This window comes from Agelaius phoeniceus, chromosome 6 (assembly GCF_051311805.1).
Source record: "Agelaius phoeniceus isolate bAgePho1 chromosome 6, bAgePho1.hap1, whole genome shotgun sequence".
Classification (NCBI taxonomy): domain Eukaryota; kingdom Metazoa; phylum Chordata; class Aves; order Passeriformes; family Icteridae; genus Agelaius; species Agelaius phoeniceus.
The window spans coordinates 17,672,595-17,695,102 of record NC_135270.1 but is presented as its reverse complement, the minus strand read 5'-3'; the positions used below and the strand labels follow the sequence as shown (position 1 = coordinate 17,695,102).

At 43.0% G+C, this 22,508-nt stretch overlaps 1 protein-coding gene across 14 annotated transcripts in view; it reads left to right on the top strand.

The window, feature by feature from the left end:
• The window catches only part of BRSK2 (BR serine/threonine kinase 2), a 303,871-nt gene that overhangs the window by 212,456 nt on the left and 68,907 nt on the right, over positions 1-22,508 (top strand). For all 14 annotated transcript variants that reach the window (XM_077179936.1, XM_077179935.1, XM_077179934.1 and 11 more), the window contains exons 5-7: positions 8,270-8,386; positions 18,702-18,735; positions 19,613-19,681. In XM_077179936.1, the coding sequence (XP_077036051.1) occupies positions 8,270-8,386; positions 18,702-18,735; positions 19,613-19,681 (220 nt within the window). The remainder of the gene's footprint in view (positions 1-8,269; positions 8,387-18,701; positions 18,736-19,612; positions 19,682-22,508) is intronic.

Here is a 22,508-nt window from a genome sequence, read left to right as displayed (position 1 = left end):
CAGACAGACTAGCACCCTAGGTTTAATACTGTGTGATATTTTCTAGGCAGATGCATGTCTATCTTGAGGAATCCATTTTCCTCTGTTAAATATACTGGATTGTGGGTAGTAGTCTCGTTGGACAGTAAATCCCATTCCTTGCTAACTCCCACCTGAAAGCATCTAGTGCTGGCTAAGTTAGCAGTAAATCATAAGCTCTGCCTCCAGGTCACTCTGTGTGGTCTGTGTTCTATTCTGTGCTATATTCTGGACAGTTATCAGAAAATCAGAGCATGCATAAATATATATGTGAGTGTAAAACTTAATGTGCTTTCCTAAGCAATGAAGCCTGACCTTGTCCTGTTGTGGGGCAGTGAAATGACAAATCATCTCATCAGCCAGGTCATCCAGTTATGACCACATTGAAAAATGAAAGCTTCTGCTTTGGTTAATGACTAAATGTGGATGCCTCCAGCCTACTGGCAGAATAGATTGATAGCCTGGTGTCCCCAGACCCATATAATACTCCCATCTTCCTGTACATCCCAAAACACTGGGAAATACCTGTAGCTTACTTTAACAGCAGCATGTTAAAGTATTCACTGCTCAAAATGCATTGATACACCAGCATTCCTGAACCAAAGATTCAGAAAGGATTCCCCAGTCCCCCTCCCATCAGTAAAAAGCTTCTGCTGCTACTGTGTGGAGAGATCACCTTTGTCTTAGAGATATTTTCAAACAAGCAGCTGAGAAAAGGAAGCAGAATAGGTGTGGAGCTCGTGTCTGTTTTTTATTTTTAAAATGTGCTTCCTGTTCTTACTTTATTTACTGGAAGCAGTGGGGCAATATTTGGCGAGTTTCACTCTGTGGTGCAGTCACTTACAGGGTTTTGTGGTGCAGGTTGGCCATGGGGGAACGCTTATGGGTAAGGCACTGTGGGGCTCTCTGAGGACTTTTGTGCGGACACGGCACGGTGCCACGCCAGGGACCCAGGGGCACGAGTGGCACCACGCAGGGACATCCCATGGGATCTGTGCTACCTCGCTGCCTTCCCCGAGCTGGCAAGCGCCTGGCTCAGTGATGCGGCACTGCTGCTTCTCCTCCCAGCCCTTCCCTGCGCTCCCCGGGCTCCGCACCGCGCTGCAGTGCCTGGAGCGGCCGCGCCGAGCAGGGAATGAATGGCGCAGGGCCTGAGCTTCCCCGGACATGCATGTGAGGCCATCCCAGCTTGGGAGGTTCTCTTTGGACATAACCGATGGCTTTGCCTAAGCTGCCATTCACCTCGTACTGGGTGTCTGCTCTCTTACATTCTGGGCCTTTCGGGTACCTCCGCTAGGTGCCCCGAAACCAGCAGCCCCTTTTGAATGCGGGGCATTCAGCCCCTCTCTGCTGCTCGAGTGCCCGGCTGCGTTCCCCGCGGGAAGGCGTGTGTGAGCGCCCCCGGGGCGGGGTGCCAGGCTCCCTCTCGCTCGGTTTCCCGGGAAGAGCCCGTTCCCGCTGTCTGTGGGGAATGCTGCAGCGCCGGGCGGGGCGGGCTGCCGGCCGCCTCATTGGCTGGCCGTGACATCACCGGCGCGAGCCGCCATTGGCGCCGCGCGGCCCCTGCCCCGCCGCGCGCCCGCGGCCTGGCCCGGCTCCGCTCCGCCGTCTGCGGCTCTCGAGCTGACAAATAAAAATATGATTACAGAAAATGCCCCGTGGCAAACCTTATTATGGCTTCAGAGATAACAGATAATGCCAATTACTGCGCGGGGCAGTGGTGACATTGAGAGGAAATCCCCTGCGGTAATGAGCAGGGAGGTGATTATTTCATTTTATTTTTATTTTGGTTGCGTTTCATTCTGTGTTTCTATTTTTTATTTATTTTTTTTTCCCCTGAGCGCGTACAAGAGGGGTTAAGGCAGGTTCTTTATGAATATTGATACATGACAATTACGAGGGCCCTTTCTGCTCGCCTTGCCCCGGGGCTGCGCTCGTTTGAGGGAGCCGGGGAAGGCTGTGCTGGATGGGGAGTGTCCGTGGTGTGTGCTGCGTGGGCACGGGCGTGTGGCACTCGCAGGGCTGGGGACAGCAATTACAGCCTGCCTCGGCCTTGCCTCGTGTCCTTCCCTCCGTGCCGGGAGGGAAAGGCTCCCCACAAAACAGCGCTGCAAGGTTTCACAGCGCTGCTGCCAAAATCTCTGGTATATTCCTGCAGGCAGGAGCTGCAGAGCACTGTCAGTAAGGGAAGCGGGCTTTTAGGGAGAAATCTGGAGTGTCTGTGAGAAACGGAGAGAGGTGAAGAATGCCAGCTGCCATGTTCTGCCCTGTTCTGCCATGTAGTGCCACCCTCCTCAGAACTGCCCCTCTGCCCTGCTTCATCCCTAAGGAGCGTGCTGGGGTGTTCTGCAGGGAGGGTCTGTCAAATGCTGAAGACTGCAGCAGATGGGCACTTTGAAATCAGGACACAAGGCCTCCAGATGTGAAACTGGTCTAGAAATGGTGGAATTTAATAAGACTCTCTGCTGGTTTATTGTTTTGATTTTTTTTGTTTTTCTGGTACTTGAATGTTCAAGTTTTCTTTCAGACCATCAGAAGTAAGAAAGGTGCATTTTTACTCTGTTGAAAGCTCATCATTCATTACCTCAATCCAGGAGTTTTAGTTCTGTGCTCAAGACTCACTGTAAAACAGTGAGGAATTTTCAGATATCCATTGTACAGAGAAACAGAGAAAAGCCATCAAATGCAGCAGCTGCAATGCCAAAGGCAAAGTTACCAGCTCAGCTAAAGTCAGGGAACATGTATTTTTGTAAGTTTTCTTCTTTATGTAAGCCACTGGATACTCAAAAATGGCATAGTCTTACTGTAAGCATAACCAGGTAACATTTTCTGGGAAGTGCAGCAGTGGTGATCAGACCTGACAGGCTCTTCTGGCTTTGAAATACATGAATATGTGCTTTGAGGAGAGGTTGGCAGGGAGAAACGATATATTTTAGTGGATCAATGGAAATAATTGTTTAAAAGCAAGCAACGTGTTATGCATACAAACCTTTCCCCAGGCCTCCTGGTATGTTTATAGATGTTGTCCTTTTTCCTAGCTATAATTATATTTACTTGTTCTGCAGAATTCTGTGAAAACTTACTAAATTTGAGCATAGCAACCATGGCTATAAACCAAGAATCTTCTGTAGGTAGATGCAACTTACATGTTTGGATATTATTTGCAGAAGCAAGAGAAAATAAGATCAAAGGCTTTTTTTGCTCATGAAATTTAAAATAATGCTTCTCATGCTATTAATTGTTACTGATAAGTTATTTGCATCAAATCAGGCACTTTAAGAGGCATACTGCAGAACAATTATTCTGTGGCCTGGCCCTTCTGGGAGCTTGAGGTCAGTAAGAAAAGCATTTGCAAAGTAGCCAACAATTTGATTAGTACAAATGACCTGCAACTACTCCAATTAAGAGGTTTCTTGGGTTAGAAATCTGTGACCTACAATGAGTTGTCATAGAAACTGATACGAACGTTTCAGCTCAAACATCACTTTAAAATAATGGCTTCGTTTGTCATCCCATGCCAGGTGACAGCTCCTTTGAATCCAAGATCTAGAGTCTGTCCCTACACCAGAATTCTTCTGGCAGCCCTGGGTGACAGGCAGAGCGTGTTTCTCCTGCAGTTGCTGCAGTACAGGCACAGGGATATTCTCAGAGCAGGAGGATGGACTGGAAAAGCACCGGAGCGAACTAAAGGAACTGTCTGAACAGCATCTCTGGCAGTGACGAGCAAGCCAGTGTGGAAGTGGGAAGCTGGAACATGTTAATGCCTATCTGTGCCTTTCATTTTCCATGCACTATCTCCAAGAATGGTGCCCATTTCCATGGAACAATTTTTTCAGAGCTCTCTCTGCATCCATCTTATGCTGCAAGGAAATTGTAAAGCCTTTGTTGTAATTTATGAAAGAGGGATGTTGCAGAGTCTGACAGCATGTGCTTCCCCTGCCACAGCTTGCTCCGTGGCTCCCTTTCACTCACATGCTCTCCCTTCAATAGCCCTCTGGATGCTGGCTCCAGAGGCTGACTTCTTGTGCTGCTGTCTTGGCTGAGGAGCTCTGGGAGTCCATGGCCACTATGGGTCAGGGTTACACTGCAGGGTTTCTGCAGTCCTGCATTTCTCATTCCTTCTCAGCTTATGCAAGGCTCAGTTGGAGGGTTTGCCGTGTTTGTCAGAAAAGAAGCTGCTTTCTTCTCTTCTGGTTTTCCAGCCATGTGATAAAGCCCCTACAGCTTTAGAGCCTTTAGAACAAGGAAAGGGTAATGAGTCCTCTGTTCACCTGCAGAGAGAGGAGTTGATGCAGTCGTGTAAGACATGGAGAGCCAGAGAGATCAGCTGGAATGGAACCAGATTAAATGCATTTACTCTGCAATGTTCCATTAATGCCAAGTAATTACCACATACAGTGGGATTTTTGTTTTGTTTTGTTTTGTTTCATTTTGGCACAAGAGAATTCTTTTTCAAATGCAAGTGCATTAGACAGTCCGGTCTTCTGGGCTCTTAGGTAAATTATAACAAGCCTTCCCTATTCCCATATGTTTCTCTCCCTTCCCCCTGGCACTTGAAAAGCTGGCAATACAAAGATGGGAAATGCAAATGCAGAGAGGAAGTCTCTTTCCCAGTGGCAGCATTGCTGGTTCTGCTGCTCTGGTGCAAACTCCTGGCATGACTTCTATTCCCAGGATGCCCCCTCAGCCAATTCAAAGTGGCCCAAAGATGGGTATCAGAGAAATGCTCCAGCTAGAGAAAAATTTTCACTGGGACATATAATTCTCTTGTGGGTGAATGTGCGAGTACTGCTGATCCCACTGGCACCCTGATCTCTGAAAGCAGTGCTGCCAAAATATAAAATTTGTGCTCAGGCTGCCATGAAATTTCTAGGCTAACCATCCACACTGAGCACTAGAGACTGTCTTGAAAAAGGGATGGAGAAGGGTCAGAGCTGCAAAACTGTGCTATCAAAACTATTATTTTGGGAGCCAGGCAGCCATAAATGTAACAATTCTCCTCTCTGCTCAGTGAAGTGATAATTTCTATTGTGAAGAGCTGATAAGTTTTCTTGGTTTTATTTTGATGAGTATCTGGAGGAAAAGAAAAGAAAACTATTAAGGTCTGTTGATACTCCAGTTTTACTTTCACGCATACTATCCCAGTCCCACAGATCTCCAGATCCCAACTTAAGGTTTTCAAAGTGCTCACTGGGAGCTAGGTCAGCACCTCTGCCTAAAGACCTCCATCAGACTGATCATTCATGGAAAAACATTGTGCAGCACAGTGAGGTGAAGTTTACTCCATGTTTGGAATGTGCATGGTGGTACCCCCTTTTTCCTCTCTTTCTTACTCTCAAAAAAATCCATAATATACATGTCAACTTATAGGAACCTCATTTCCCCACTTAATTCTCCGTAAGCCCAGGCCTGAAGCTATGTTGTGGATCCCAGCTGATGGGAAGACAGGATGACACAGGGAGAAGGAGACTTCACGATTGAATATTGTCCCGATTTTTAAAGGTGTTGTCCCTTCCCTTTCACTGCCTCTTAGTGGTCAGGAAGTGGGGCTTGTTCAAGATTCACACACATTGTGCTCCAGCTGGGCCCTGTGGCATATCTGCCAAGGCTGGAAGCTCTCAGCCACGGAAAGGGAACATTTTTGCATTTCCTTTAGCTGCACCACATTCCTGAAATAAGATATTTTGTTGTGAGTGTACATCTAGGCTTGTGGACATCCTGTGCTTAGGTCATGCTCCATCTTGGTTGTTCCTGCTCTCTGAATGAGCCACACAATTTGAGGATAAGCAAAGGATTCAATTTTTAGGCACAAAAGTCACGTGTCAGCAGTATGTCTGCTATAGACTGTATATATGAATCATACCATATCATGCAGTGCACAAGCAGTGGAACAGGCACAGGCAGCAGCACCCTCGACTTCCATACCGTGTATGTGTTCAGCAGTCAGCCAGGAGCAGTTGCCAAGACTGAAAGACAACTATAGATGCTGAAAAACTCTGCTCAGCAGGACACACACTCAGCTTGGGCTGTGGGGAGGTTTCTTGTTTCATAGCATCAAACAAGCAGTGCTCACTTTACAGGGGCTGTTACCTGCCCCTGAGCACTGGTTCTCAGACAGGGGAACTGCAGCACACCTCCCCAGCTGGATAAGGTCCTACCATTAATGAAAGCAGTTGTAAGATGAGAACTGTCCCGAATGTCTGCTGGAGGAAGGATGAAATCACACACTACTGTCTCATTAGCATCCAGCTTTCCTCACTTGCCTTAGAACCATGGTCTCTTCACTCCATTTCACTGCTGCAGCTGGAGTATGTTAAACTTTGGCAGGTGTTGATGATCTTGCCTTTGTCTGGTGCTGTCCTTGATGATGACATTCAGAGGTTCTTTTCCTGGCCATTAACTGGTTATTCGCTGCTTTTGGAACCTTTCCTTGTCACTCATCTCCTGCATTTTTTGTCAACTAGTTATGACTATCTTGACGGTTATTATAGAGCTAATAAGTCTTCTGTCTCTGTTATCTCAAACCTTGAATTTCTATGAGAAATACAGATTGGATAAAGCAACTTTCGTGTTTTCAGATGAAAATGTGCACAAATCTGAATCACAATTATTATCCACAAGCTTGTTTCCTCATTGTTAGAAAGGCCATTGTAACACGCAGGGTTCATCATATTTATGCAAGATTGGAGACTAAATTTTAAAAAGCAGGAGAGAGCAAATCATAGGTCTCAGTGGGGTGAATGACCAGTAACTGCTTTGAATGTGTGCTGTTTTGTTGGGAGTCTCCTTTAGAAATAATTGTTACAGTCCCCAGGTATCCTATTACCATGTGCTCTGGTTTTACATAGAATTTACCTGCATTATTTACAAGTTGTCTCAAACTGATCATTCCTCTTCAGATCAGAGGATCTAATTTCCAATACATTGACATGCTGCTCACGTTGCTCTGAGAGGGAAGAGACTGTCCACCTTTACATTTTTGTAAGGGTAGAATTACACTTGCATGCATGAGGAGTGTTAGAGCAATGTTTTAAAAAGTGAAGAGGAAATGGCACAAAGATAAGTCTGCCTTGCTTGATTGGTGTCACTTGACTATTCTGACACCTGGTTCTTTTGCTGAGTTCAGTTTCTGGTCAGAGGAACTGCTTTAAGTTGTAAGTTTTTGCAAGTGGGTGTTGTTTGCCTGACAGTCAGTGTTGCTGGATGTCCATTTCCCAGAAGTTTGTGTTCTGCCTGTCCACAGAAGCTGACAGTCCTGCCTGTTTGGGTGCTGCTATTTAGACCTTTTATTATCAGAGTAATTTTGCCTACTCATAAGCAAAACCAAGAAAAGAGCTTTTTCTTTGATCTGCCTGAAATGCTTCTCTCATCTCTGACTTTCCAAGAACTGCATATAAAAAGGGGGGGAAAAGGCACATGCATCACAAATTTTCTGCAAGATTTTTGTCTTTGGATATTAAATCAAGAGAATGTTATAGTTGTACAGAATCTCCTGAGTACTTAGATGCAGACATGGGTGCACAGTGGTTTTGGCTGTGAGCAGTGGAAATTAATAAATTTGTCAATATATGATTTGGAGCAGGAGTTGCCATCATGAAGGTTGTGGTTGCTTGGCTCTTGCCATGGTGACAGGTAATAAGAGAATCGAGCTTTGATGGAAAGGAAGGAATCCTCTCTCCTTCTCCCTGCTGACACCCTCAGTTAAAAGCACTGCTGGGTTGAAGGGATTTTTCCGTCAGAGCTAATTACCCAAAATTATTTCAAAGTCTTCTGCCTGTGTAAAAAACTCCTAATAGGAGATTTTTGCAGGAGCATTTACATCAAGAAGGTTTTTTCTCTTTATATCATTTATTTGTTTCCTCTTGTTGACAGAATTTGATGGTGTTGCCTCCTACCTTAAGGAGCTGACATATGATAGAGTATACCAGCCCTAAATCCAGGCTGAAATTCTCCTCCTTCTATTTCCCTCAGTTTCTCCCTCATGTTGTGTTGGTTTCACTGGAAGTTGGAGATGTTCCTTTCCTGTCAGGACACTGCACGCCTTCCATTCATCAGGAGAGGGCATCTGGGGTGGTCTAGAATACTGCAAAGATTGGATCTTGGATATGTGTGTCCTCCTGCCTGGGACAGGAAAACAAATTAAATTAATTAAAGTAAAACAGGTTGGATGCTATTCTGGATAAAAAACAAGTCATGGAGTGGGAAAGCTGTTATGGATAATTTCATTTACATTTTGACCCTTTCTTTACAGCCACAGGGACTTAAAACCAGAAAACCTACTGCTGGATGAAAAGAACAACATCCGGATAGCAGACTTTGGGATGGCATCGCTGCAGGTTGGGGACAGCTTGTTAGAAACCAGTTGTGGGTGAGTGTCTCAAAGCATATTACAAAACTGAGGGACAGATTCCAGGCATAGAACTTGTCTATAGAAAGGATTTCTGTAAAGACCTGCAGTCCTACACCCTGCACTGGTGTTTCCCAGCAAGACGGTAAATTTACATGGTGCATGTAGTGTAGAAGAAGGCTGAAAAAAGGGGGATTTAGTGCTTTACAGTCAAAAGCAGGTCACTGCAGGTATCACATACAGATATAAAAATCAAGGCTTTCAGGTTTGGCTTCATCTGCATATGCTGGTGTGTTTGCATTTACTGGCCATATAATTTTTGGGAACTGAAAGCAGTGGTTGACTGCTTTAAGAAGAGGCTTTGAAAAAATATTAAGGGATAGAAAAATGTTATTAAATGGAATTTGCATGTCCTCTGTAGGCTGTCTGCTTGCATGCAGCTGTTCATATTCATGCTCAACACTGCTTCTGTCAGCTCCCATGCAGGAGTGACAGGGAGGAAGCAGGGTCCTTTGAAATGACAGGCAGGGCATGAATGCAGGTACAAAGAAGCCTGCCTGGAGGAATATTGCAGGGGCAGTCTAAAGACATTTCCATGCAAATTCAGTTGTCTTCAGGCACCACTGGACCATGCTCCTGATTCCCAGTGCCAAGGTGACTGTGCAGAGGCTGTGGCACTGAGCTGTAGCAAGGGCAGCAGCTGCATTGAGCTGCTGCAGCCTGGCACCACTACACCAGCTTTTAGCTGTGTTAATTCATTTTAACAGCAAGCACAGAAACCAGACAGTACCAGCAGATTTCCACTTCCTCCCATGCAGACTGACTTCTCTTGGCCATTGATAGTGTGATTCTGATGACTTCAGCCCAGGCCCATCCTCAGCTGGTTACAGTTCATGTTTTTTTGGTGTCTTCTCTGGACCAAGGCAGTTCAAGGTAGTCTTGGAGCCATCGTGGTTCCCTCTAAAGCCCAGCCACTGCCTCTCAGTCCTAGCTTTTGCTTTCCAAGTCATGAATAATGGATAGCAAAAGCACTTGAAGTTCATGATATGATAGAATGCTGGTTGGTGAGTAAACCGAGACCCACCAGTTCTCTCCTGTGCATGTCAAGTCAAGATCTGAGTTCTTAGCAGAAACAGATGGAAAGCAAGGAGCTGTGATGCCAAGGTCAACTACAAGGCCCTGCACTTAGGTAGGGAGACACTCAGTATCATCAGTGCAGGCTGAGGGATTAAAGGAGCAGTGCTACTGAGAGGGGCTTGGGGGTGCTGGTGGATGAAAGGCTGGATGTGACCCAGCAATGTGCACTTGCAGCCCAGAAAGCCAGACCTGTCCTGGGCTGCATCCAAAGCAGCATGGCCAGCAGGGAGAGGGAGGGGATACTTCTGCTCTGCTGAGACCTGCACTGCATCCAGCTTTGGGGATCCATAGCACAGGAAGGATATGAACCTGTCGGAGTGGGCCCAGAGGAGGCCATGAAGGTGATTGGGCTGTAACATCTTCCCCGTCAGGACAGACTGAGAGAGTTGGGGTTATTCAGTCTGGAGAGAAAAGGCTCCAGAAGACCTCATTGCAAATTTTCAGTACTGAAAGGGGGACTATAAAAAAGATGAGGACAGACTTTATGGCAGGACCTGTAGTGATGGGACAAGGGATAATTGTTTTAAGGTAAAAAAAGGGTCAATGTGGATTAGATACAAGGAAGAAGTTTTTTACATTGAGGGTGGTGAAACACTGAACAGATTTCCCAGAGAGATGATAGATTCCCCATCCCTGGAAACATTCAAGGTCTGGTTGGATCGGGCTCTGAGAAACTTGATCTAGTTGAATATATCCCTGCTCATTGCAGGGGCATTGGATTAGTTAAGTTTTAAAGATCACTTCCAATCCAAATCATTCTGTGATGCTGCTTCCATCTGTTGCTTGAAGCTTCTTTCAGACTTTCCCTCTAGATCAGGAAATGCAGTCCTCCCTGCAGTTGCCACAAAGCCTCTATACCCTCTAGAGAAAATTGTTCCCCTTTCTTCCATGAGAAAAAAAAAAAAAAAACCAGGAAGTATAAAAACCAACCCAGCCTCAATTGCCTTGTAGGATTTTTCATACTTCTCAGGAGCCTCTCCGTAGGGTTCCTGCTCTTGTTAGCACCGAGCTCTGTTATCCATATCTGGAGTCTCAAAGGGAGGCTTCCTTCCCATAAGCTGTGCTGGAATTCAAACCTGCATGCTTCAAGCAGATCCAGCCCCCACATTGTGGCCTTAAAATGCACTAATAAGGAAATCAATGTAACGGAAGAGATGTGCCTGTAATAAACAGAACACAGCAGCAACGCTATGATCTCCTGCCTTGCAGATGCATTTTTAGTGTGTTGCCAATCACTAGACCTCCATGTGAGCTATTACACCACTTCATTAATTCTCCTGGCATGCAGCCCAGCATGGCTGATACTGGTGTCATGTGATCTCTTTGGTTTGGGGGGTGAAGGAAGGAAGGAATATATAACAATATGCCGCACTGTTCACAGAGAAAAGTAATCCAGTTATGACTCCCTTTCCCTTGGAGCACATGCAGTAACCAGCCTCAGAGCTTTTCAAGGCAACAGTTTTACCTACCCATGCAGTTGGTACTTTCAGCCAGCATGAAAAGGAACAAAACAGAGTGAATCATGGCTGAGATACTGAGCTTTAATGAGATGCTCCTTCATGCGCCCATAAGTTAATTTCGAGAATGGCTTTTCCGTACTGTGAGCACTGATAATGAGATGAAACTGTAACATTTCCATTGACAGTCATGCAGGGAGTCTCCAGGTATTTCTGTCAGAGTGGGAGGCTCAGATGGGGTTGAGCTGTGTGATACAGCTAACTTTGTCAGTTCAGCGAAGCAGGGAGCCTGCAGTCAAAAATTCTTTGCCACCACAAGTGAACTGCTAAGTTTAGTCCAAAGTTTGGGTAGTCTTCAGCTCACTGCAGAGTCTTGACTGGCATCATGAAGAGTAGCCTCATGTAGCCTGAGGTGTGATGTAATTGCATATCTCAGAGTCACTGTTTTCTGGGAAGTACTCCTTAGGCCTGCATGGTTTTCTGTAGCACTGATAGCACTCACAGACTACCTGGAGGACACAATAACAGTTCTATCCAGATGTGTTTGTGTAGGAGGAGGCAAGGACGGCGTTGCTGTTTCACTGACATAATTTGTCATTGACAGACTGCACATTCGGCCTTGATTGTAATGAGTCCCCATTATAGAAATGTGTATTGTGTGAATCCCACATATGCACAGTGCAGAGGAATGTGCTGTAGTTCTTTTTAGTGTTTTTAGACCTTAAGGGGAAGAGGAGCTGTGTGTAAGCTCTGCAGGACTAATTCTGCTTATGGCAGAAATTGCTCTGCAAGGCAGTCTTACAGAGAGATGGTCCTTGAGATGCCAGAATAACACAGTGAGTCTCTGCATTCCTTCAGAAGCAGGGAGGGTCTGTCAGCTAACAGCAGACAAGGAAGGAAAAGAAAGATGTGATAGGTTGCTGCTTCTATTATTTTAGATCCCTTCAGCTCTTCTTCCTCTTTACCCATCCAGGCAGTGGCATGCAGAGACACTCCCCATCTCTTTCTCAGTGATTCTTCCTGGCATGCTGCCTTGCAGTGTTTCACAATGGGAGAGGTTGTCCAATCCATCCTGGGCTGTCACTAGGCAAGAAGAGTGAGTGCCTTCTGGTTAAACCTCAGGTCTGAGACCCAGGTTATCTGAGCTTGATTTCTGTTTCTGCTGAAGGCATTCATGGTGGTCTAGGACAAGATGCATTGCCTTTCTCTGCTTCAGTTCTCCATCTCAGCAAGTCATTGGTGTATCAGCAGACCTGTGGTGAGCAGATAATTCAGAGGGCAGATACACCTCCCTGTCCAAGCACCCTTTCTGATTTTAATTACATGACATGATGCTGCACATATTCTTTCCCCCCTATAATAAACGTGTACATATATCTAAAACTTACGCAGTCGTTGTTAGGGTTGCAAATTTAAGCTCTTCAATTTGGAAATGCCAGAATTAGTGCTTTTTACCCCATCTCATCAAGAGCTTCCATTTCCAACACTCCGTTCCTATCTCCTTCCTGATTTGTACCACAGTCTAGCTGACTTGTCCCATTCATTTCTGCTCCATATTTGGCCCAAATCCCAGATTGTTTTCTCTTTTTTACTAGGTCCCAGCTCTAGTTTCTGTTACCTGGTTGTGTTGTGAGTCAGTTGCTGCCAGTCCTAGATCTACTTCATTAGTTTTGCACTCAGTTTGTGTTTAAGTTTGGCACCATGTGGTAACCCCACCCACAGCAGCTCAGTTGCAGTTAAAAAAAATTACTCTATGAAGTGTTGCCACTGCAGGTAGGATTTTGATTCTAATGGTCTCGAGGGTTTCTGCTAGTAAATGCAAATTGCAGTTTTCTAGTGAAATGCAATATTTCTATGATATAATTTCTAGAGAATGCAAGTAAATACTCCGGTTTTCCTTTTGCAGGGGAGGATACTAGAAATTTTTCTCTTTTTTTTTAATATGGAAAAGCATTTACTTAAAATTAGACTTAGATAGTGGAAGTGCTTCAGCCCAATCACAGCATGCATGCATACAAATACATGAAACCAGTCTGAGACAGACAAAAAGCAAGGAAAATTGTTAAATTGAAAGTAAGTTACAAGGAACTTAAAATGAGGATTATAAAGGAGGATTATAAAATACCAGACAACCTTATTAATGACCATTGGTACCAGCATCGCCTGTAATACATCACAAGGTATGTTAAAAGAACTTGGATTTTGCAAAATCAATCCCTGAGAATTTAAGATGTGCTTTTCTTCAGCTTGACAGTGTAGCATTTACTCAGCCTGTGCACATTAGGATATGCCCATTAAGTACAAGCTTGTTCAGATTTTTTTTCAACAAATCTTTGCCTCATTTGATGATTGGATGGTGTGTTTTTGTGAGTAAACAGCTATTTAATGTTTGGGTTTTCCTCATCATTTATTTTATGGATCCATTTATAACTTCTGCTCACTGCATTCAAGCCTTGCTATGAATGCTAGGTAGGATTTCATCACTGTGTCTTAGGTTTCCAAGTATTAATTATACTGTTTTCATATTATGTTTGCCACATTGATCTGGTTATCTCCATTTTTATGAGGACATAGGATTCTGCAAAATGAAACTCAAAATTGTCAACCGCTTTTGAGTGCACAGTTTGATGCTCTTGGGGCCCAATACCTCAGGATACTTGGTGCTTGATAACAGTCCTTTACTGGGAGAGCACAGTGCCTACCAACTGCACCTGCTGCTCCACGTGCTTATAAATGCTGGAAATTAAACTTGGATGTGTAGCACTGTGATTCTGAAAACTGGGAATCATGCAATTCATAATTACCTGTGAACATCTCTGTTTAAAGCACCTGTTCATTTTCTTTCACAGAAGGATTCTCTGGCAGGGACAGAGAGTTTGATTCTCCCATGTGTTAATCAGCTGCATTCTTGCAAGTTTGTCCTTATTGACACTAAAGTTCCCTCACATTGCTACTTCCCAACTTCAGTCACAAGTAGAAAAGAGGCATTGGCTACACATCCAACTGACTTACCTGCAGAGCACTGTGTAACATTTTCAACCTTTTTTTTGCCAGTTCTTAACTTTGAGTACCTAATTTGGTAATCCTTATGCCCTTTTAATACAAGGGTCTGGTTAATTTTTAAAATTAAAACCTCTTAAAGGTTCCATGATTTAAAAATATGAACTGATAATTAGTGAATTGATTTGCAGATTCCCCAAAAATGTAATTGCACCCGAGGAATAAACAGCTGTAAGATGGCTGAGGGCTAGATGCTGAGTTTTCTCATCCAAAGGTAAATGACTGAGTTGAAGCTTTAATGGCAATCTAGCATTCAGCCTTGACTGCACCTCCTACCTTAATTACAGCCTTACCTGCAGCTCCTGCCTTCAGTGCAGCCCTGAGTACCCACTGCTGCTGGAGCCTTTCGTTAGTGTCCCCCTGCCTCTCTTTTCTCTGTGAGCCGCAGCTGTCGCTTTCTCTACTCTGAATGCCTGTGTCCTTCTCCTGAATTCCCTTTATCTATTTTGCTACTCCTCTGATCTTCCCCTTCGTCTCAGCCCTTTGCTACCCAGCATGGGGAGAAAGCAGAGGCAGCCTTTTGCTCTAGTGGGTAACTCCTGCCTCTGAAAGCCAGCTTGGAGACAGTGATTAAGAGAGGGGAAAGAAGAACTCTAGAATCCAGCAACAGCAAAAACAGCCAGATGTGTGAGGATTTCTCTGCAGCTGTACAACATCCTATATCAAGGTAACTTCATGCCTTGAAGAATAAATATAATAATGAAATAAAATAATAATAAAAACAGAGGAAAGGAGATTTCTTGTTCCTCCCTCTCTGCAGAAACTCTGCATCTGTCTGTGAGGCCTAAAGGATGGCCCTCAAAGCAGCTTTTTTTCTTCCCCACATAGTACCATCTTAAGGCATGGGACCAAAGGACTGAGGCATGGACACTCATCTTTACTGGGGCTTGGGGACCCATCAGGCAGTGTAACACATGATTTGTCTCAATGTGGAGTAGGATCACACAGCTTTTCCTGTCCTTCTTGATCAACCAACCACTTCTCTGGCAAAGCAGTTACTGTATGTTCCCAGATAAACCATATGTGCCCAATGGATTTGTGTGTGTGCAGTGCAGATCTCTCTAACCCATGTAAAAAAAAAACTAACAGGTACATCACATCTGCACTGAATATATGGCCCTGGTTGTCTCAGATCTACTGCAGCTGCACAAGATCTTGATGTGCACAGATCAAGAACTACTTTTCTAGTTTCTCAGATGAAATTCAAAAAAGATACATCAAGGATATATACATTTCTTTCTGCATGCCTGACTTAACTGTCCCGAGCTGTCCTGGATTTCACCATTCCTCTCTTGTCTTATTTCCTCTGGTTTAAATCCCATGTAAATGCACTAAGGTCGCCTAAGAGCCTTAAGATTATTGTGTCCTAGAGTCACAGCTCTGTGAATGACCATTCAGAGAGCCCTTCCTGCCCTAGGGAGACTAGCCTTGGAAAATCCCCATCACCCTGGAAATAAACACTGCCAACATCAGTGCTTTTTTGCAGCAGTACCCACAGGCAGCAACTCTTTCTTGATCTTGCTGAGTGATATATTTATTTGTTATCAAGGGCAGACTGGGGCTTTTGCTGCACAGAGATGTAGCAGAATGATGAGGAGGTGGCCTAGGGGAAGAGACAGGGAATTTTGCTCTTGACACGTCTATATTGAATAATTAGTGATAAGAGCCAAAGAAATATTCATGACTCTGTAGAAAGATAAATAGATTTTTGATTAAATTTGAGTTTTGTCTTAACAGCAGTTGAAGTTGCTGTGTGATTGGTAGCATGGAAATGAGGTTTTTATGGATTCTGGCTGACTGGAGGATCCCTTTTAAAGCTGTTAGCCAAGATAATGCTGCAGATATCTAGCTAGTATGTGCTGGCAAGAATTCAGAATGGCAATGCCAGAAACCTGTGCTCTCTGGGCAGTTGCAATGCAGCTGTTGAATGATTTAATCAATCCAACTTGTTCAAAGGATTTATTATAACATTTTCTCCACCCAGACTCTTAGACTTTTGCAGAATTTCAGTGGTGCCTTTTAAGATCTATGGCACATTCCACTGCAGTTCAGCAGACTTCAGGAAGGAAAACACTTCAAGGGCATTTGCTAGTGGGACACGTAAATACCTATGTACCTATCTTGAGTTCTTCACAACACTTACATTCTTCTTTTCAAGGATATTAGCACAGGAAGCTTTCAAGGTGCTTGTACTGCTCAGCACCCACAATTAAGAGTTCTGAAATCCTTGTTGGAGTCATAGTATACAAATGAAAAATCAAGAACACTCTGCAGATTGAGATACTAACTCTTCCAGTGCACTCCAATGCCATTGCCATCCAAAAAGGATTGTATTGAAGGATATTGCTGAACTGTACAGGATGCCTTGCAGGATTTGAGAAGTCTGGCTGAAGTTTCTAGGTCAGTCACAGGCACCTCCTGTAGTAGCCATTTAATGTACTCTGTGTACATTTAGAGAGGCAGCTATACCTTGCAGAACCTAAAATACATGTGAGAGTAAGAAACTCAAACATGCTAAGTGATGGGAGCTTGACAGTTACCTAGAATGTGTCTGCACTCCTTTTACCTCCCATATATTTTTCAAGCCTAATGTGATGTACAGAACATGTTAGAACTGGCCTTTTTGTTCTGAGGTGACTAAACTGGGCAAATATCCTTGATCTATGCAAGTCCTGCACTCTTTTTGCTACTGTGCAGATTTTTTCCAAATTCCAGTTGCACTACTATGTTCCCTACAGTTCCCACACTGCCCTCCTTCAGTGTTCTGTGTAAGCAGTCCAGCACTAGTGAGAGTTGTACTTGTCAGGCCTGGGCTGCAGTCCCAGTTGTGGTGCTGCTCCTTACTTGTGCTCTGTGTGTGCCTTAGGGATGGCCTGTACCCTCTACTCTGCTGTTAGATATGAGAAAAAGACAACATCACTAGTCAAGCATTCTCCCAAGAATAATTTGTCTTCTAAAAGCTTACAAAATCATATGTTAGTCCAGTGTTGTGACTTTTTGTGGTTTAGACTTTGGAGGTTTGGAAAGAATAGGTGTAGTGCAGGTCTTGGTTTGCCATAAAGAGGCAAATTCACAGGAAACAATATATTTTGGAAGTTTGGGAACTTGTACATAACATTAAGCTATTCAGTTTCTCACTCTGGCCTCACTTTCTTGTAGTGTGAAAGCTGCAGTGGCATTGCTCTTTCTTTAGTCAGAAGAGTAGACTCATGGTGAGGTTCTGGTCGCCTTTTTCAAACAGGCCAGCTGCAGCTTTTAAAAATATTAAGTAACCTTGTCCATGTTTCCATGGCTGTCAGTACAGAGCTACACAGAGAGCCTGGGTAGTCTGTCCTACCCACTAGACACAAGACTGTTCTTTCTGGCCTTCCAATGAGCAGCTCCATCCAGCTCTCTGAGGGAGGTTCTGGCTTTCATTAGCTGTTTTAACTCTTGAACCAAGGTTTTTAAAATGTAGTCTAAACTAAGGCACTACTGAGCAGCCAGACTGGTTAGAATACCTGTGAATAGCCCACCTCTTAAATGGGCCCAGGATTGGTGTTGCATTAAATATTGGATAAAGTGGCTGAATTCTTCTTTTTCTGAAATTTCTGAGGGATCAACTGCATTTCTCTCTCCTCATGGAAGCTTTGCTGTCAAGGTAGCTGCACTCCCAAGTGTACCCTGAGTTTATTGTCATGCTCTGCCAAAAGCTGTGATACCAAATCAGGGCATTCCATGCCCATGGGATATTATTTTGCCACAAAATAATGTAGTGTGTATGGAAATTCAATTAATGGGCTGTCTCACTGGGCATTAATATAGCATCCTAGCACAAAGCTAACCTCTAACTGTGCTTCTGGTTTGCTCATTACTTTGTGAGACAGGTATTGCCCAGCCATGATTGCATTTGTCACAAGAAACACATGCACAAATGAAGACAGGCTCAGGGACTGCTGGGAGGTGTCAGTATAAACAATAGCATGATTTGCACACGGGTTTCAGACAGTTTGCATCCCTTTTACTTGTCAAGTTACTTTAATGAAGGCTATAAAATAAATAGCCATGGCTATAATCTTTAGGAATTAAAATTATTACCTGGCAAGTTGAAGTAATTAACTCTTCTCAGCCAGGAATCAAACAAGAGATATATGGATAGAAGGATGTGAAAAGAATATATTAACTCACCAGGTAATAGTGCTACTGTCCATCCTTTTTTGTTTTTTTAAAGAAAAAGAAAAGGCATGTTGCAATCATGTATTGGCAGCTTTTGTGACCATTGGTGTAAATGACAGTCATCTTAGCAGAAGAGACACAGACGTGGTTTAGGGATGCATCTGTCTTTTTTCCTGTAAAAGGCTTTGCAGTGTGGGCCTTCCTTTTAGTTAGATACAAGGCCAAGTTAAATGGTGGGATTAGAGAGCTGGAATTTTATACTCACAGAATGTGCCTCATCTCCCCTTCGTTCCTTGTTTTTAAGAAATTCATAGCAGGGCCATAGAGTTGTAAGTTATGCTAGTTCTTGACCATTTTCTGAGCTTGTTAGAAATATGTTGTTGTTGAGGTAAGGAAAAATGTGCTGGTTTGCACACTTGTATTCTGTATAAGCAAATCTATCATCATTCTGCTAAACAAAATGGAAATGCACATAACCATAAATACCAGGCTGTTACATGCTCATTTGACTGTGTTTTGTCTTTCAGATCACCACATTATGCTTGTCCTGAAGTCATCCGGGTAAGTTGGTTAATATTAGTGTCCATAAATACCTTTTTTGAAGTGTCCCTCATTACAAGTACACAGATAGATCCTCTGTACACGGAATCTGCCCAAGCCAGAGGGAAAGAAAAGGACACAAGAAACCTAAATAGATTTTTGTTTGTTTGGGTCAGCCCTGAATCAAGCCACATTGGGAAATGATTGTATGTTATTCTCACAGTACCTCTGCACCATGTGATCAGACAGAATTACAGGAGCCTGACTTAATTTGATCTTTTGACCCAAGGGACATAGTCCCCTCAGCTTTTCTGTCTCTGATGTAGCTGTCATCTCAGTAGAAAAGCTGGGGTTGACTGTCAGTGATGTTGATTTCCACTAAACAATATTTTTTTCCCCCTGCTTTCCCTTTGTCCTCTGAAAATAAGTATCCAAGATTTCAGTGCCCAGGATTGCCCTCTTCCAAAGTATGTCTCTACTGTAAAGTCAAACAGGAAGCACACAGGAGAGGCTGTCTAGACAATACTATGAGTTTTCAAATAACATGGCTGGTGACAAGCTCCCTGAAGAACCAAGGCAGAGAAACACACCTTCTTAATGCACCTGTTACTCTGTTTAAATGCCAGGTCTGATAATTTGTGAGTTGTCAACCATTCCTGCCCTGCTCCCACTTCTGAGCCTTTTCTCACAGATCCCAGATAAGACTGCAAGCTGATGTTCACAAAAATTCATTTAGCCGGCTGTGTGGTGGCTTCCTCCTAGTTGGGAAGGCCAACTTGGGAAGCAGGTAGCTGAACTAAATGTAGGGTTTCCCATTCTCCCCTCTCTCATTCCTCAAGGATAATGAATTCATTTACTAGCGATCGGTCTTTTGAACCTCTCTGTCTTTGCTGCACAGGGAGAAAAATATGATGGAAGGAAAGCAGACGTCTGGAGCTGTGGAGTCATTTTGTTTGCGTTGCTAGTGGTGAGTCATCTTCCTTGCACTAGCCTTTAAAAAGAAAAGAAGAATCTGAAAGTGCTGCTGTATTTAATGGCAATTCTATTGACATCATGTATGGATGGTTTTTTTTTAGTCCTCTATTTTTGTATCTCTCAGTGGCATCCTTTCCTCTTATTTCTACATCAGCCCCAAAGGAAAAGCATGAGGAATATTTCACTGCTTCTTTGAAACACTGTTGCCCTGCACAGAAGAGCATTGACAGCCATCAAAAGCTTGTCTCTGTGAATGCTCTTTGTTGTTTTGTGATGTTGCACCACGTTTTTTGATGGGTAAGGATATGTAGGGTTACAACTCCAGGATACAGAGTGTGTCAAACAAGTCGTCCTTCACGGGATCAAGATATGGCTGGGTTTGGGATGTGTTCACTTTTTTCTGCTGTATGTATATATGTGCTTCAGCAGGTATATGCATACATTAACTGCAGTATTTTTTCAAGGAAGGACTTGAGAACCTCATCTTTGTTTCATGAAAGCAGTGAGCTACATTTTAATTTGGTACACATGGGAATATAAAACTGAGCCAGTAGTACAAAGTTTAAATTAGTTTCCATCTGGCTCAGTAATACTTTAAGTGTTCAAAATGTGCCATCGTCTAGCTTATCCTTCTTTTGATCAGAGTTTCAATTCTCTGTGGAATTTATTCTGAAATGAAGTTCTATTATAACACTCCTAAACATCCAACAAATGGGTGTCCAGCTGAAGGCAGATAGGCTTGGCATTTGTTACCAATTTCCACAGTATAATATAGGAAAATATAGTTTATGTTAATACAAGCATATATCACGTGCAGGTAAAGTACTCTATATGAATATAGGTTTTATGTGCATGTTAAGTGCTTTATATCTGTAATAGTTCATCTGATCATCTATAATTATAAAAGTAACAAGCCTGAAGTAAAATTATGATATTTTTGTACATTTATCAGTAAACCTAATTGCTTCACTTAAATGTTTTATTTTGGAAAAAGCACTTGTACAGTGTAAAATGAGATAAATTCTGGATATTATTTTTGTTTAAATACTTTTAAATTTTAGAGGTTTTTTTGTATCAAAGGATATGCTGATTTTTTTTTAATGGTTCAAATCAGAATACCTTAAAGTAATCTCAGTATGATGCTTTAATTTCCCTTAACCAATCTTACTTCTTTTTTCTTTTTAGTCTTTTAGTCATTACAATTCACTGACATTTTTGAAATTTTAATTTTTTTATCTTGATGTTGCATTGGAAGAATTTTAACTGTCACACTAGATAGCACCTGGTCATCTCTTACTGAGCAGTTACTTTCATAGCTGATAAAATAGAAGTGTATAACGAGCTCTTAATATAACTTCTTGAATTCATAAGAACAGAAGAGAGAATGTGTCAAGATGGTTAGGATTTGTCAAGCAGGCTTTTCATTTTCAGGGGGATTCTCTGTCAAGCTTGGGTGTCTGTTGCTGCATCTTCATCTGTTCCTACATACACACATGAGCCTGAAGAATTATTGAAATAAGTCTATTATTGATGGAAAGTGTAGAGCTCGCCAGTTAATTATGTCAGGACAAACCCTGCAAAAACTATCAAGATATGATAGCAGATGGTAGTAATAAAAGAGATGTAGTTGTTACCTTCAGGAAATGCCACACAGTGTCCTTTCTGACTTCATCAGGGCTTAAATTGCATTAGCCAAAGTACTGAACTATCAGAATTGATTTTCTTTTAAGTCTGGAATGGATAGGAAAAATGCAGGTAACTCCGGGGGTTGGTTACAGAAGGCAGGGAGAGGCTCTGCCTTCAAGGCCACTGAAATGAACAAACACCAGTAAACAGTGCCCAGTCGTGGCTGCCATCAGGTGGCTTCCTGAGGCTGCTGTAAATGGAGCTGTTGTTCTCCCTAAGCCATAGACACAGGATTGCTTATACAGATGCACTACTCACTGTAGTAAGAGCAGTGCCAGAGCTGACAACTTAAAACTTCATTATCACAGCAGCTGACAGCTTGCAGCTTCCCACAAACCATCCTGGAAATCAAGGAAGCTCGGCACCTACTAGAATTAGGCAGTGAAAGAAGGAAGTGAGAATATCTAGGAAGGTGCAGACTTGCTATAAAAGGGTATCAGCTGCAGTCAGTGGAGTTATCCTAAAGATTTCGACTTCTCTTTTTCCTTTTTGTCCTTGCAGCAAGGATAGGTCTTTTACTGCTTTTTGTGGCAAGCTGATGATCTATTCAAAATGTAGTTTCAGCTAAAAAAACTTCAAGCCATTCATGTAAGTGAGCTACAGTAGGGAAGCAATAGGAACTGATGACCTGACCACAGCATGGGAACTGGATGGAGTATATTAAACAGGTGGAATGTCTGCTGCTTCCAAAGGCTAATGTTGGTTGGGGTTTCTTTCAGCTGTGTCATTTTAATGCTCTGTCAGAAAGAGCATGTTCTTTACTGAAAGTCTCTCAAAAGCTGTTCACCTCCTTTTCAATGTCTGCAATAAATGTGTCTCAGGAAGATTAAAAATAAGGAGACGATAAACATTGCCACTGTGAAAGTATGCCCAGGAGGAATACCAGCAGATCAAAAGCTTGAACTGAATTTAAGTGAATCCACGCATCTTTGGTGAATTTGCCTGGAAAGGCAATTTCATATTTTATATTTTATTTTATACTGGTAGTCATTTTCTAATTAAAGGTCTAATAAAAAAAACAATGTCCTCAGTTTTGTCTCCTATGTTAGAGGAAATACAGCAGCACTAAGAAATTTTGTCTTTTCAATGGATAAAAGTTTTTTCGCTCATAATAATATATTATGAGCTGACTT